Source organism: Triturus cristatus, chromosome 7, assembly GCF_964204655.1.
Source record: "Triturus cristatus chromosome 7, aTriCri1.1, whole genome shotgun sequence".
Lineage (NCBI taxonomy): Eukaryota > Metazoa > Chordata > Amphibia > Caudata > Salamandridae > Triturus > Triturus cristatus.
In genome coordinates, this window is record NC_140590.1 from 1,875,938,490 (window position 1) to 1,875,954,066 (window position 15,577).

Genomic DNA, 15,577 nt, shown 5'->3' on the forward strand with positions numbered 1-15,577 from the left:
ATCTCAAAATGCCGCTCTTTTCGAAATTAAGACAGATCAAAACTAGAAAAGGGGTACTCGAAGAAGCTGTTCCCATTCCTCCTAGGGACACTCCAGGGTACTTCATGTATCATAAACATGGCCTAGATGCCGTATTATTTCTTGATTTATGGGTGGACTACACCAAGGAATTACCAGAAAGTCAGAGGTGGCCCGCAGCTGGGACCTGGGATGCAGATTGCATCATGAGAGTAGAAGAAGAATTATGGAAAAAGAAAGCCAGACAATCACAGAAAGATGCCATTGAATTATGGCGTAAAGAATCCTATAGGCGTACAGAAAAAGCACTCAGACAGGAAGAGAAAGGTAAGGAGAATTCAAATAAAGCCCGAGAAAATCTATTAATTGAGGAAGGTACCCGAGTAAAATCAGAACAAGTAGACAGACAAAGAAACGCCCTTATGAATGGTATGTATCCTCTTCTGACCGAGGGGTTACCTAAGGCTACCCCGGAAATACCAAAAGACTTGCCACCTCCATTGTTTCCGATAAAAGCACATCCCAAAGGGCATCCCAAAAGCGCAGAAGATATTTTCCTTTCCTCCTATTTAGATGACGCAGCTCCCGAGTATGTTAACACCGCACCACATAGACCGCTTGCCGATGGTGCTCAACGCCAAGATCATTCGTCTGTACCTCCGCAACAACAAACTCCGACACACATCCAGACAAGCCCATCTGTTTCTACCGCTTTTCCCGCATCTACAGTTTCTGTCTTACATCCAACAAATCCTTTCACGCCCAGCACCTCAGACGGTGCTACAGGAGGTACGACAGACATTTTTTTTACGCCCCCTCGAGGAAATAAATTTTCCCTTAGAGAATTAGCACACCAACGTACGCCCAAACTAGCAACTCCCGACATGCTTAAAGAACTTCTAGTGGATTGTAGATATGATCCTGTGCCCGGTAAACGGGACGAAATGCTGCTGTCATCATTACGTATCCGACGAGCTACAATATATTTAGCGATGCTACCAGGAATGACGACACATTTAGAAAATATATATCACTTTGTCCAATCAGGGCGAGGTCCCGAAAGTATTAACAGAGCCATGGAGTACCAGAAAGCGGAGGTACAGGGGCAACTGTTACGTTTTTTCATAAACTGTGTAAAGGAAGACTGGGGTGCAATCTCAGCCTGTAAACAAAAGCAAGATGAAGACACTAGTGATTTTTATTCTCGATTCGAAAAATGTTTTGGTATAAATAGTGGCATAAAAATAAGTAGCGAGTCATATCCACATCTGTTTGTGACAAAATTAGTTGAAAATTCCCTGCCCCAAGTTAAGAATAGAGTATTGAAATTCGAGAGTACCTGGCAAGGTAACACCCCGTCACAAATGTTACAGATGTTACAATATCACCACAATAGAATTAGGGAGGAACAAGAACATGAACAAAGACGCATGAAAGACTCGAAAATGAAAATGCTTGTTGCCCAGTCAGTTCCAGTTGATAGTCATAGAAAGGGTATGACACAGTCCAGTGATTCAGCAGGTCCTGTGAAAGGGACATGCAACTATTGTAAACAGCCAGGTCATTATATACACGATTGTCCAGTTTTAAAACATAATATCGCCACAGGTAAAACACAGGAAAGACCACGGCCACCTAGACAGGATCAGAACCAACAAGGAGTCCCGCAGCATGCGCAGTCCATGCCAGTCCCACAACAGTCCTTGCCAGCTCCACAATAGGCAGCTCCACAACGGAACGTAGTTACATCACAGCAGCAGCCTATTGCTGCCACACAAGCAACAACGCAACAGATGTACCAGTATGCACAAACTGACTATCCCGATTATCAACGATACGTATGAAATAGCCTAGAGAGGGAAATTGGCTTACCCCTTATCGAGGTTCCTGTAGATCAAGAGGGACCTTATGTACATAGTGAACTATTAGGCCAAGACAGAAAATTTTTACTTGATACAGGGGCAAGCAGAACAACAATACGACGTAGTGAAGTTCCAGGGGCACCCCTCTCAGGCTCACAGAATATTTCCCTTGGTTTTTCAGGAAAACCTATTATTAATGAAGTATCACAACCCCTTCCACTCACGGTTGGTCCGTGGACACGAACTACAGATTTATTGCTTACTAAATCATGTCCAGAAAACCTGTTAGGTATAAAAACATTGAAAGCTCTAGGAGCTATAATATGTTGTTCTCCGGAAGGAGTAAGATTATTTTTACGTGATTTCAAGGGGCACTTGCAGGCACATGCATCAAAAAGAGAGTTTGCGAGTCCTTATTTGCGAATTTTAAGGAATCGCAAATAAAGACTCGCAAAACACGATGCAACAAAAACATTGCGAGAATATTGCGAATCGCTAAAAATCGCTAAATAAATTGCGATTTCGGCATTTGCGAACTCGCTATTAGCGATTTCGCAATTAGCGAAATCGCTAATACCGAAGTCGCTTTTTGATGCATCCTGATGACATCACAACCAGGAAGTGAGCAGCACCAGCCTCATTTCCAGTGCACAGTGTCAGGGAGAGGAGGGAGCTGGCTCTGGGAGCAGAACAGGAGTGTGACAGAGACAGAAGAAAAACTTGTGATATCAAATGGAAGCCTCACAAACAGCAGAGGAGAGCCAAACAGGCAGGAAACGCAAAATTAAATTTGCAGAAAAAGAAATTGACACCCTCATTGAGGGAGTAGTCCACAGCCATGACAAGCTGTTTGGAAAGGCATCATTGAAAGTGGCAGAGCAGGAGAAAAGGAAAATCTGGCTCCGGATCCAAAACAGGGTCAATGCCATTGGGGTGACACACCGCACCATTGAAGAACTCAAAAAACGATGGTACGACTTGCGCAGTCGGGCTAAGGTGCGCATAGCTGACCGCCTGAAGGAGGCAAAGAAGACAGGAGGGGGAACACCAACAGACACTGGGAACACTCCCATGGAGGACTTGATTGAATCCACCATCCAGCCAGAAGCTGTTGTTGGTGTGACCCAGCTGGACACGTCCGGAGCAGCAAACACATCTGAAGGTAAGATGAATGTATGTTTTCTTAGTGTTACAAAATGTAAAGGTAGAACTCGACCACAGCACAGCCCAAGTGCAGACCCTGAACATCCAGTACACAATGCATTCAGTAGGTGAGGGGCATTATGGGAGATGTAGTCAGGTCAAGCAGTTAAAATGTCAAATCTCAGAGTAACAACCCAAAAAAGCTTAATAGAGTATAAAATCATTTACAAAGGCAGAAATTTATTACTGTGCAATTAATATCACAGACATGAAATAATACAGTGTTGCACTGTTTCACCTCACAGATGCACAACGTGTAGAAGATGTGGATAGCGATTCCCCAGACATGCAGGACACCAGCGCAGGTGAACAGATGGACACACCTGTGGTGCAAATAAATCCCTCACGTCCAACAAAGTCACGCAGGGCTACTGTTCCATCCCTAGTCACCATGGAGTGTGAAGATGATGAGGCTGATGCAACACCAGGTGGCAGCCATGGCCAGACAACTTCCATCACACAAACACAACCACAGGTCCCCAGAACTAATCACAGAGCCCGGCGTAGGAGAGGAAGAGCACTCAGGACACAGCAGGAGGAGCAACCAAGTGATGTCTGGGGTGGTCTTGAGGGACAGATGCTCCGTATGCAGCGCCTGCAGACAAAAAACACACGATTAGTACAATTGCAAGTTGGCAAGATGGCTAGCAACATAGCAGTACTGTCAGAAAGTGTGCAGCAACTGAGCAAGGTGATGCATGAGGGAAATGTATCCCAGAAGAGACAGCATCGTCAACTAATGCTGCAATTGAAAATGTTTGCTAAATCAAACAATAGATTGGCCACGACAACTGCACTGCTGGCACGTAGGTCTGTGACCATGCAAACTGAAATGTGCCATTGGAGCGGCGATGTGGCTAAAGCACTGGACCAGGTCACCAATGCAGTTGATTTGCTAAATGCTTCCACAATTGCGGCCAACAATTCCACGCCCGAAGAGGGTAGTGAGGGTGGCTCAAGCCTAAGTAGTGTGGCAGTTCCAGTCCGCACTGCAGGAAGACGCAACACACGCAGCAGTACCCCCGCCGCTTCCAACATAACGGATGACAATGCTGGGTCTGACAGGCGTCTGGGTGTTCGTGGGAAAAAGCGCTAGACTGGCATGTACAAGTGCATTCCACTATGGTGACGTAACCATTTATTTGGATTTGACTTTTCACAGAGTGACAAGTGAATTGACATTTGCAAACCACTTATGTCCATTGCACTGGTCAGATTACAAGTGTGCTTGAACACTCATGGCAATTTTATTTAATTAAAGAATACTCTGATAGCAATAGTCAGTTTCTGTGTCATCATTACTCACCTCAGAAATAATTTTGTGTGATGTCAAATCTTCTCCTACGCCCTTCTGCTGCGCCTGCCCCTTGTGCTGCATGGTGTTGTGGCACTTGCTGGTTCCCATCCTCCGAATCGCTGTCAGACACCTCGATGTCCATTCCTCCCCTTGTCGCTATGTTGTGCAGCATGGCACATGCCGCTACTATCTTGCAGCATTGTTCAGGGTTGTACTTCAGTGCTCCACCGGTCTTATGTAGACATCTGAATCGGCTCTTCAACAGCCCAAATGTGCGCTCTATGATGTTCCTTGTCGAAATATGTGCTGCATTGTACCTCTGTTGATTGGCAGTTGTGGGATTGAGGTAAGGCGTCATTAGGTAATTACGCAAGGCGTATGCGCTGTCACCTACATGTAATGGAGCAAAGAGTCAGTGGCAGCTTCACATTGACATACGTACAATGACAGTGATAAACTATAACACATATTTACCAAGCAGATGTCCCTCTCCAAATTCTCCCCTGACAAGACGGGTGTGTATGCCACTTTGCCTGAAGATATAAGAGTCATGTGCACTCCCTGGAAATTGCGCAACAATGTCAGTGATAATGTTTTTGGCATTGCAAACAACCTGAATATTGAGGGAATGGTAAGATTTCCTATTTCTATATATATATTCCTGTGTTGCAGGGGGACATATTGCAACGTGGGTGCAATCAATACAACCCAAAACATGTGGGAAACGAGCTATCTGGTAGAACTCCTGTTTGGTTTTTGCAAGGTCAAGCGCGGTGGTAGGGAACTTGATATGAGACCCGATCACGGCCATCATGGCATCAAGGAATGCTTTCAATATTCTTGAAAGTGCGCTTTGTGACACACCTCCCGCAACAGCAATGACCCCCTGAAAACTGCCTGACGCCAGAAGGTGTAGGCAACATAGGACCTGCACATGCGTTGGGATGGCATTGGTCCTACGTGTCTGTCGTTGCATTATGGGGTCCAATTCATTGATTAGGTCATGGATCATTGCTGCATTGAGCCTATACTTGTCGTATATCTCATCCTCTTGCTGGCCTAGCAAAGTTATGCGGACTCTTAAGATGCGCTCATTCATTCGCCTCCGTCTCTGTGCGGCAGCCTGCAGCCTCATCCTCCTCGCCATCAGGTAAATCCCTGCCATTGTGAACAGTGCTGGCTCATTCTGGGTGTGTTTAAATGGGTTTCAGTTGGTTTTCACCTGTCTGTGATTTGCACTCATGATTACCACCTGGTTGTGATCCTTCTTATTTAGCGATCGCTAATTTGCGATTTTCATGGAAATCGCTATTTGCGATTTGTCATGCATACATTTTGCGATTCGTTGTTTGCGATTCGGTAATTGGGACACGCTAATACCGATTCGCTATTTGATTCGCAGAATGTTTTGCGATTCCTTATATTTGCGAAAAAATGGATTTTCGCAAATATACAGTTGATGCATTTCAACACTGACTTTTGCGATCGCAAACGGCCTATTTTTGCGATTCGCACCCTTTGCGATCGCAAAAAGGTTTGATGCATGTGCCTGTAAGTGTCCAGAGACATGGATCACCGACTACAGAATTTACCTACACATTTATGGGCACAAGGCCCCACTGATGTTGGTTGCATGAAGATTACACCATATCGAGTCACACTAAAAGCAGGAGTGGTACTACCACGAATGCGACAATACAAATTACCACCAGATGCTGTAGTGGCTTTACTGCAAATCATTGACGAGCTTATTGCCCAAGGAGTGGTTGTGGAAACCAACTCCAATGTATGTAATTCCCCGATAATTCCGATTCTTAAACGAACTGATCCAAAGGCCCCGCCAGTATATCGATTAGTTATTGATCTGCGCGAATTAAATAAATGCATTGTACCACAATACCCCGTGGTCCCAGACATTTCTTCATTACTGACAGCCATTGACTCCGAAGCAACGTTCTTTACTGTAATTGATCTCAAGAATGCCTTTTTCAGCGTCCCAATAGATCCGGAAAGCCAATACTTGTTCGGATTCAGTTTAAATGGACGAAGTTTTAAATTCACACGCGCACCTCAAGGATTCACAGAAAGCCCCAGCATCTATAGCCAAGCATGGAAACGAGAACTTGACAGTATCCATATGCCAGTTAACACTGCTTTGCTTCAATATGTCGATGATCTGCTGATCACCGCTCGCAGCGAACCTGAATGTGAAAAAGCATCACTGACGGTTTTACAGTTTCTGGCCGAAAAGGGGCACAAGGTGTCCCCTTCTAAGCTGCAATTTTGTGTCCAGCAAGTTGTTTATCTTGGGCACTCGCTGTCCAAGGAGGGAAGACAGCTTACACCTGATCGCATCCAGTTAATTGCTAACATGCCAATACCCAAGACACAAAAGGAGGTGCGGGCTTTTATAGGCCTCACTTCATACTGTAGGCAGTGGATCCCTCAATATGCATTCTTAGCAAAACCACTCATTCAGTTGACAACACAGGAGGCAGCCACATCGACTGTCCTCCCTTGGACTCAAGAACATACACAAGCCTTTGAAAGCTTAAAGAAAGCTTTATGTCAAGCACCTGTTTTGGCAACACCATGTTACAATAAACATTTTACACTCTTTGTTACAGAACGCGAAGGTACTGCCTTGTCAGTACTCACTCAGGAACAAGCAGGATCACACAAACCATGTGCCTATTTCTCTAGTACATTAGATCCCGTAGCTCAGGCCCTTCCTGCGTGCCTGAAATCAGTGGCAGCAACAGCTTTAGCGATCAGACAAAGCGACGCCATAGTATTAGGACATCCATTGACAGTACAGGTACCACATGCAGTAGAGGTTCTTGTGAACCGAACGCAAACACAACACTTGACTATAGCAAGACTTACCGGTTATGAATTAACATTGTTTCCTCATCTCGTTAGGATTTGGAATCATCGTCGTCTGTGTTAGAAGGAAGGCGGGGTCGCAGAACACCACCACTATCAGCAACACCATACATCGCTCCCGGAGGACCTCCTCCAGCTCTTGAAAGCAGGTCATGTGAAGAGCAGCCGATGAATCCCTCTTTTTGTGTCTCTGTCAGTGTACGCCAGTTAACGGCACTCCCCCTAGTGCACCAAGGCCATGATCAATTCCTACCTGCCCCTGACTTTCCACTCAAATCCCCACATCAATGGTGTCAGTAAAGAAATGTGTTTTGACATCTGCTTGGATACAGAGAAGGGCCAAGAAGAGGAGTGAATATTGGATGTTGACTTCTCTCAGCTTGTGTTTGACTGCTAGAAAAGTGTGACGTTTACATTGGACCCCCAGTGCATAGTCTGGGAAAATCCTCACTTTGGCATTGTCAATTGGCAAATTGTTCTTCTTGCTGTCCTCACTCAAGACCACGTCTCAGTCTTTATAGTGGATAAGGCATGCCACCAGGGGTCTATGCAGGACGCCCGGCAGGGGTCTCCTCGACAGGACCCTTTGATCCTGCTCCACTGAGAAGAATGATGAAAGTGTCTCAACGGGAACAAAGCTGCGAATTCAGGTTTCAAGATATGACTCTACTTCTCAGCCCTCCACGTTTTCAGGCAGGCCCATCAATCTTATGTTATTTTGCCGCGACCTGCCCTCAGCATCTTCCGCACGCTTCTCAAGGGTGCAAACCTGCTTGTGTAGCATATGCAGGTGGGCCTGCATGTCTTGTGTCTGCAGTTGGATAGTTGCCAGCTATTGTTACGTTAAGTGAACCCTGATGGAGAGTTTCCGATGATCATCTCTCAGTAGCTGAGATCTGTTGCTACTGCGTCTATTTTACACAGTCAGTATGCCCAAGAGAGGGACCATTCAATGGGGGAATGTAGTTTTCAAAATAATCATAGGGCTATGCCCCTTATGTTACGTTATTTAGATTAGCCTTATAATGCTAAATAATAATGATGGTTGTTGTGTTTGTAGACAACCCACTGAGCTGTAATGTTGATAATACAGTAGTATGGCATTGGACTGCTGGCAGCCATTTTGTATGACGGTTTAGGTATATTAGTAAATGTGCTCCAAACTGTGAATATGCTAGGCCCAAGTGATTGTCAATATTGTGCTGTTCACTGAGTTTTGCTCATACGTCAGAGGGAGCCGAGACTGTGCAGAATGAGCTTGGTTGGAGACAGGAATGTACACTCCTTCCAGATGGCGGCACAGCCCTAAAATCACTCCCTTATTCTTTGTCCAAGTTTGTAACTTTGCCATGTGGGCGTGGTTTGGAGGACTTCTGATGAATCTGTATTGTGTACTGTGCTGGTGGGGGTCAGTCCCTCAGCTCTCTGTGTCTGATGCAGGCTACAATGGACTCTCTGCAGAGATTAATAATAAACTGCTTGTTTGCATTCTCTACTGGCTGCCCGACTCTCCATTGATATAGGTAAGGCCGAGAGGTGGTTTAGAGGAAGATGGAGAGTTTGCGATATCCCAGGGCAGGTACGTTTGTATTCAGCAGAATTCATGGGGGCAGGACCGTTTTAAACTGGGTAAATAGAGGGAGGTGTATCGGATTTAACGGGTGGAATGTCTCATTACGTGGTGGCAAATCATTCACAAGAGTTAATCACTGATGCTTCAGAAACAGAGCGCGATGGATAGGGGAAACCTACATCAGTTCAAAGCGAGTGGCTGTTTTTTGAAGGGTTTTTTTCATTAAATACACACGGGCCATGTCGATAGTTAGTTAAGAAACTCTGTAGCATTAGGCAGAAGGGCGCTAGATAGGGGAGACCCACACCAGTTTTGAGCGAGTGGCTGTTCTTTGAAGGTCTTTCATTCAAATATACACGGGGTATGTTGGTAGTCAGTTAAGAAACTCCGCAGCATTAAGCAGAAGGGGGTGTTCACGGGGGCTGGGCATGATAATGAGGGGGATGTGTGTATATTTCATTTATTCATTCATTTTTTCGTTTTCACATTTGTGCACAATAATGTATGGAGTACAACAAGATGATTGATAGATAATAGTTTATTGTTGAAGATATGCATCATATTACATGTACATGCTGATTATTGATTATTAATTACGATATATTTTATTTGTAGTTACCCCTGACGAAGGACTCACGTAGTACGAAATGCATTGGGTTTTAATAAAAAGAACATGCCTGGGATGAATCATGCGTTTATCGTGTTTTTGACAGAAGTCCGGATGGTCTCATCAGATACATAGGAAACCTGGGAAATTGCATGATGTTCTTAGTGTGGATCAAGTGGAGTCGAGTTGAAGCAGAAAATTTAATGAATAATTACCTAAACACGGATTTAACTTAAACATTTGTGGACTTGTGTATGTTGCAGTGCGACTGGTTTTGGGGCGTAATGACGCCCCACCCAATTCACAAAAAAGCAGCCGCACCCGAGCACTTCACAGGTCTTTAAAATAAGGGTGGGCGTAGTTCGCGAAGTAGCACTTCGCGAAGCTACGCAAAGTGAAGTTCGCACTACGCGAGCTACGCGTAGCACTTCGCGAACTGCGAAGTAACATGTTCGCACTGTGCAAGATGTTGTTTTCAATGATTGCACAGTGCGGACAAGCAACCGGCACTGTGCAATCATTGAAAATGGCATCTTGCACAGTGCGAGCTGTAGTTTTCTGCTGCTCGAGTAGATTTTTCCTCGAGCTGCAGCTTTCTCAACGCGAACTGGTAGTTTCTCATCGCGAGCGGTCGCGAGCATACGCGACCCCTCGCAATGAGAAACCTGACCTTCTCGCGTTGGGAATCTCGCCGGGAGGTTTATTTTCCATGCTCGCGATCGCGAACAAGGAAAAAGTCTCGCCAGGATGTCATTTTGCTTGCTCGCGGTCGCCAACTTGACGTTGAGGACCGCGAGCAAGCAAAAAATGACCGCAGCACTACGCAACACTACGCTACGCGTGTTCGCACTGTGCTACGTGCAGTTCGCGTAGTGCGAAGTAGCGCGAACTTCGCAAACTACGCGAGCGTAGCGTAGTGCTTCGCCCAGGCCTACTTTAAAAGACCATTTGCATGTTAATGAGGCCTCGCTGTTGTTTCACCCCATATAAGAGCCCCTGCAGCTCCACTCTGCCGATTGCTTAAAGTTCAGCCCCCCCCGAAATTTTTGCTCAGCCCCCCCCCCCCCCGAAATTTGGCTCTAGTTGCGCCTCTGGTATGACATTGTCGGTGGCAGGCCCCTCGTTGTACGAAATAATATCGTAATAACCAGCGCAACTTACTTGAAATGGCCGGAACGTTGCGTGCAACAAGCAAATGCCAATGAATATCTAAAATGTAAATACGGATTGTTTTTAAAGGGCTGGTAGGGGTGGGATTAAATCATTTATTTGTTTACTTTTGTTAAAGAAAACTCGGCCCAAAGTCTCTTTAGTGAAACCGCAGGGAGTGAAAAAATAAATAATTTCAGCGATTACTAAGCAAAAACAATAAATAAAAGAAAAAAAAAAGCAGCATGGGGTTAATCCAATACTGTACAGAGTTCCTGCCGGCAACAACGGTTTCAGATGTTGTGGGCAGCTGCAGAGAAGGAGGGGAGGGGGGCAGGTCTGGGGCAGGTCTGGGGCAGGCTCAGCGGCTGATCACCGTGGCTTTTGCAGCTGAAGAGGTGATCCGGGGAGAGGCGGAGCCCAGCTGATGACGAAAGGGCAGTCTCCTTAACCTGGCCGCGGGGGAGGGGGGAGGTAGTCTGTTTTAAGTGGTGGAAGTGAGGGCACCCTACGGAGAAATGCATCGTCCAAACTGCAAACGAAACATAGCGGAAGAGTCTGAACCGGGTCGCTGATGAACTCCTTAACCTGGCAGCAGGGGTGGGAGGGGAGTTCCACAGGCAACCTGTGTTTGGTGGTGGGAGGGACGGCACCCTACGGGGAGATGGAGCTTTAAAGTTGAAAGCACGGCGCTCGTGAAATGGGCGCCGCGCTCAATAGTGTGAAGGTAAATAAAACAAGCATTTACAATGCAATGGTCTCGGCATTGTTAAAGTTAGAGCTATTGGCATTGCTCATGACACTCTCAAATGCGAGACCTATTGCATTTGTACCCACACACACAAAGCCACCCACACACACAGAGCCACTCTGCATCAAACGTAAAATAAGATAAAGCTGGAGACAAGGTCGAGAGCAGAGCACAAGACTCCTGTCCTTGGCTCCTGCGCAGCATCACACTCAGAAACTACAGCAAAAATTATTTTCTTTTTTGGATCCATTTCACAGGGATCAAATAAAAGAAAGTAGAGGAAAGAGAGTGAGAACCCCATCTTGATGTCAAGGTTTTCAGTAAGAGAAGAACTGCTAGACAGAAAGAGAGGGAGGAATGAAAGAGTGGGGGGGGGCAGCTGAAGAGGAAGAGCAGAAGCGGACACTGTATTTTTCTTCTCTAAGTAAGAAGGAAAAGACAGAGTCCTGTTACTTCTCTGCCGCCCGTGAACCATGTGAAATGCAAGCAGGAACAACATAGTTACCTTAACGCTTGTACTCACCGGACTTGAAACGCCGATCCAGCAGCAAGGAAGAGGCGAACCCACGTCCCCTCCGACCGCGCACAAAATGGACGAATCTTCAGACGCAGAGCGTAAAAAGCAAAACAAATTAAATTAATCTGAACCAATGGTAATTATGCTGGTCACAGTCCATTCCACTGTTTAGAGCTAATCGGTGCCATTCCATACGTAGATCAACCATGTACAAATCAGCCTTGACCCAAGTGCGAAAGCGCCTTGAAAATAATGACGAATGTTGTGTTATAATGCGAGCGGAAGGATGGAATATGGCTTATGTATATAGTTATACATGTATTACATGATCACACACAAGCATTCATGCACACCTTCACATAACGCTCATTCACTCATGCACCTGCACACATGAAGTGTTCAATGAGTGGTGACTATGATGACAAGTAGAATGTAATTACAGTATTTATGAGGTCCCAAAATGTTCACGTTAGTGTTGGAGACGGATTGCTTAGGAGCTGGTCGCTTTACTACGATGATTGTATGTGTGCCTACTTGTTTCATACTTGAAGAATAAAGAAGCTTTTAGAAACGCTGTCGTCTATGACTCTCCATAACAATGGCATCCATACATTCAAAGTCAAGGCGACATATAGATGGCAGCACCGTCCCTTGTTCCTACCCAACAACCCACATGGGTTCATTAGTTTCTTCCAGATTTCCCCCAAACATCTCAGACTCAACGTTTCATCCTATGTGCTTCATAAGAGACACCCTGCCCTTGGCTGCTGTTTATCTTTAGTAAGTGTGAGTAAGTAGCCCCCAAATTACCACACAACACAGCAAATCGTTCACCGTACAGGTATGTTACTCAAAAATTTCAACTACAATGAGGAAACTCAGGGATTTTTAAAAAAAATTCCGCATGGTCCCCCAAATTACCACACAACACAGCAAATCATTCACCGTACAGGTATGTTACTCAAAAATTTCAACTACCATGAGGAAACTCAGGGATTTTTTTTAAACATTCCGCATGGGAAGTTAATATGCAGAGAGTTGGACCCTGACAGCAGAATACCATTTATTTTTCTATGCACACATCTGCTCTCTACCTGTCAAGTGATTGAAACGTCACGTGTGGTTTCTTTACCCATCCCTAGCTTCTTAGGCAACAGGTCTTTGCAAGCTGGTGCCTCTAGGTCCTGGCTTTGCGATAAAATGAAAATCAGAACTGCTAAGAATGTGTGTGCTATGCCGATTCCTACTGCGAACTGAAAATGGCTCACATAATGCTTCAAATGTATATATTTCCAAACTTGTTGTACTGGAAGACTCCATGAATCAGGGTACATGGGCTATAACTGGGGTTGGGGCAGTGTAGGTTTGATGAAAGAGTACAGCACCATCTCCACAAGTCTGATAGGCAATCCTGTTGATACTAGGAAATGTGCACACTTCACAGTCTGAACCAGCCACCACTGCACACCAGCCAAAGCATACAAGCTGCAAAAAAATGGTCAACCTACAGCATACAGTAGTAAAGAATTAACTTGTAATATCAAAAGAAAGTGAACTTTAAAAATAGAGCGTATGAAAAGTCCATCCCTCATCTTCACAGGTAAATTCAAGCGGCTGCAGAAGACACAAGCTATGTGTTTTAGCTGATTGGGAGGTGGTGCAGGCAAGGGGCCTACAACAGCCAGGAGCTGCTTCAGGCAGGGAGACTCGGCTGGAGCTGTAAGAAACGGGTTCTAGGGAGGTAAGAAGCAGGGTGGTCCTGTGCAGCAGGAGGGGGGCAGGCACTTGGCATGCGGATTCAGAAGGTAGGGTGGCTGATTGGAGCATTCACTGCAGAAGGCAAGGGGGCTGGGTCAACAACAGGCCTGTGGTGCTACATGCAGGAAGCAAACTCTATCAGCATTGGGCGCAGGGGTGAAGCTGGCAGCGTGCTGGACAATGGCAGGCACGAAGTTATGGGACAGGAACAAGAAAATGGCCCAGGATAGCGACATGTAATGGGTCTGGAGCCACAGTGGAGCTTGAGATTCAGGGACATAAGGCTGCTGCAGGACAGGCAAAGGGCAGCCGGGGTGGGAAGAGGGGGCCATAGGGCTGCAGCAGAAGGGGAGCGGTTACGGATGCAACAGTCATAGAGCCAATAAATGCATCAATAGGAAACATTAGATCCCAGTACCAAATGTGGCATAAGCACGAGTAAGGAAAAGGGCACTGGGCTGCATGTGCATGCTCATCTGATATCCGTGCAGCAGGGATACGACTCTCACTATGCTGAACACTAGCCTATGTGCACTTGTCCCCGAACACTCTTAAAAGTGAAACAAAGAGCCCTGATGCAGATTCACAATACCATTTATCTGTGCCCGGCGCCACGCACTAACTCGGCTTCCCACCTTTTTAAACGGCGGAACATATCCTGCCAACTCTGTCCTGATCACGCAAACTCACCAAGCTTGCACTGCCCGGGCTCTCTGTCCCCGGCAATGGAGAAAGCCTCACACTTTGTTTCTGGTTTGTCAATCCTCTAAAACCGTGGGAAAAACGGGGAAGCAAAGCGGCGCTGCCGGTCCGAGAAGGAAAAATCCAAAGTCAGAAGCACTTTCCAGGGAGCTCTGAGAACAGAGCATGCCGCGCCTCCGACCCCTCACTGGCTGCATGGAAGAACAAGCCAGCTGTCCAAGCCACGCCCACTGTCATCCTATTGGGTAAAGGAAGCCCTTTCCTATAGGTTGAAGTAACAAGCGCAGCCTTCGGTAGCCGAGACACGAATCGTCCCTGTAAAAAAAAAAACACCCCACACCTCCTTGCTGGCTCCTCCGTTTCTTTTCCGGGACTTCCAGTTGCTTCTCCCCAACGAAAGTGAAGTCCCCAGCTGCGAGGTGCAGTCTGGTGTGTAGCGGGGGCTCACGTTCCAGACTCGCATGGCTGGCGGGGCCAGGGGGAAAGGCCGCTGCTGAACACAAGCCACGCACGCTGGGGTTCGGGTATATGCGGAGAAGGCCGAACCCCAATACTGCGCTAAACTTGCTGCCCCTGTGGGGGTCCATACACCACGTGGGCACGCCTCAGTGAACACTGAAGCCCATAATTATCACAAACCTGCAGGCACACTTTCAGCCGGGTGCTGAGCAGAGGAGCAGCGGCAGATCGGCACAAACGCCTGCAGGGTAAACAAGACACAACGCGCCAGTAGGCTCAAGCAGGGGAGAGAGGCTGCAGAGTGAACCCGAGTGGAGAGGCACCCGGAGGTGGTGGGAGGGTGAGAAGATGCAGACATGGAAGGCAAGGCGAGAAAGACGGAAGGTGGGGGCCGAGGGAGGGTTCTAGACGGACGCCGGGACACCACCGCCTTTCTCCGAAGCAGCGAAAAACTGCCTCGGAGAAACGCAGCCTCCTTTTCGGATTGGGGGGCGTGTTTTGCTGTTGTCTCCTCCCTGAGACTTCTCGCAAAAAACACGCCCCCCGATCCGAAAAGGACGGGGCAGGATTAGAGTGACGGGACCTCTTCTCCAATGGCTGGCCAGCATTTACTAGGCCAGCCAATGGAGAACAGGGAAGAAGAGGGGCGGGTTCAAGCCCCTCTTCACCCAAGTCATTATGTCTCGCGAGCGAGACTGCGCAAGCGCAGCCATCGCTAGCCGAGACCTAAAAAGGAAGAGCTACGAAACAAACAAGTGGGTTTACAATCAACACAATTCCTGTCCCGTGAGTCAT

General features: G+C 46.7%; 1 protein-coding gene and 1 long non-coding RNA gene across 2 annotated transcripts in view; one reads left to right on the forward strand and one right to left on the reverse strand.

The window, feature by feature from the left end:
- Window positions 1-3,243: 3,243 nt before the first annotated feature.
- Window positions 3,244-4,772, reverse strand: LOC146813580 (uncharacterized). Its single transcript, XR_014966998.1, has 2 exons — window positions 4,390-4,772; window positions 3,244-3,678 (listed from the first exon to the last, which is right to left on the reverse strand). It is a non-coding gene; the product is annotated as an uncharacterized LOC146813580 (long non-coding RNA).
- Window positions 4,773-8,817: 4,045 nt separating this feature from the next.
- LOC146813581 (butyrophilin subfamily 1 member A1-like) overlaps window positions 8,818-15,577 on the forward strand; it is a 64,243-nt gene continuing 57,483 nt past the window's right edge. Inside the window, exon 1 of the mRNA XM_085615447.1 lies at window positions 8,818-8,845. Coding sequence (XP_085471573.1) covers window positions 8,818-8,845 — 28 coding nt within the window. The remainder of the gene's footprint in view (window positions 8,846-15,577) is intronic.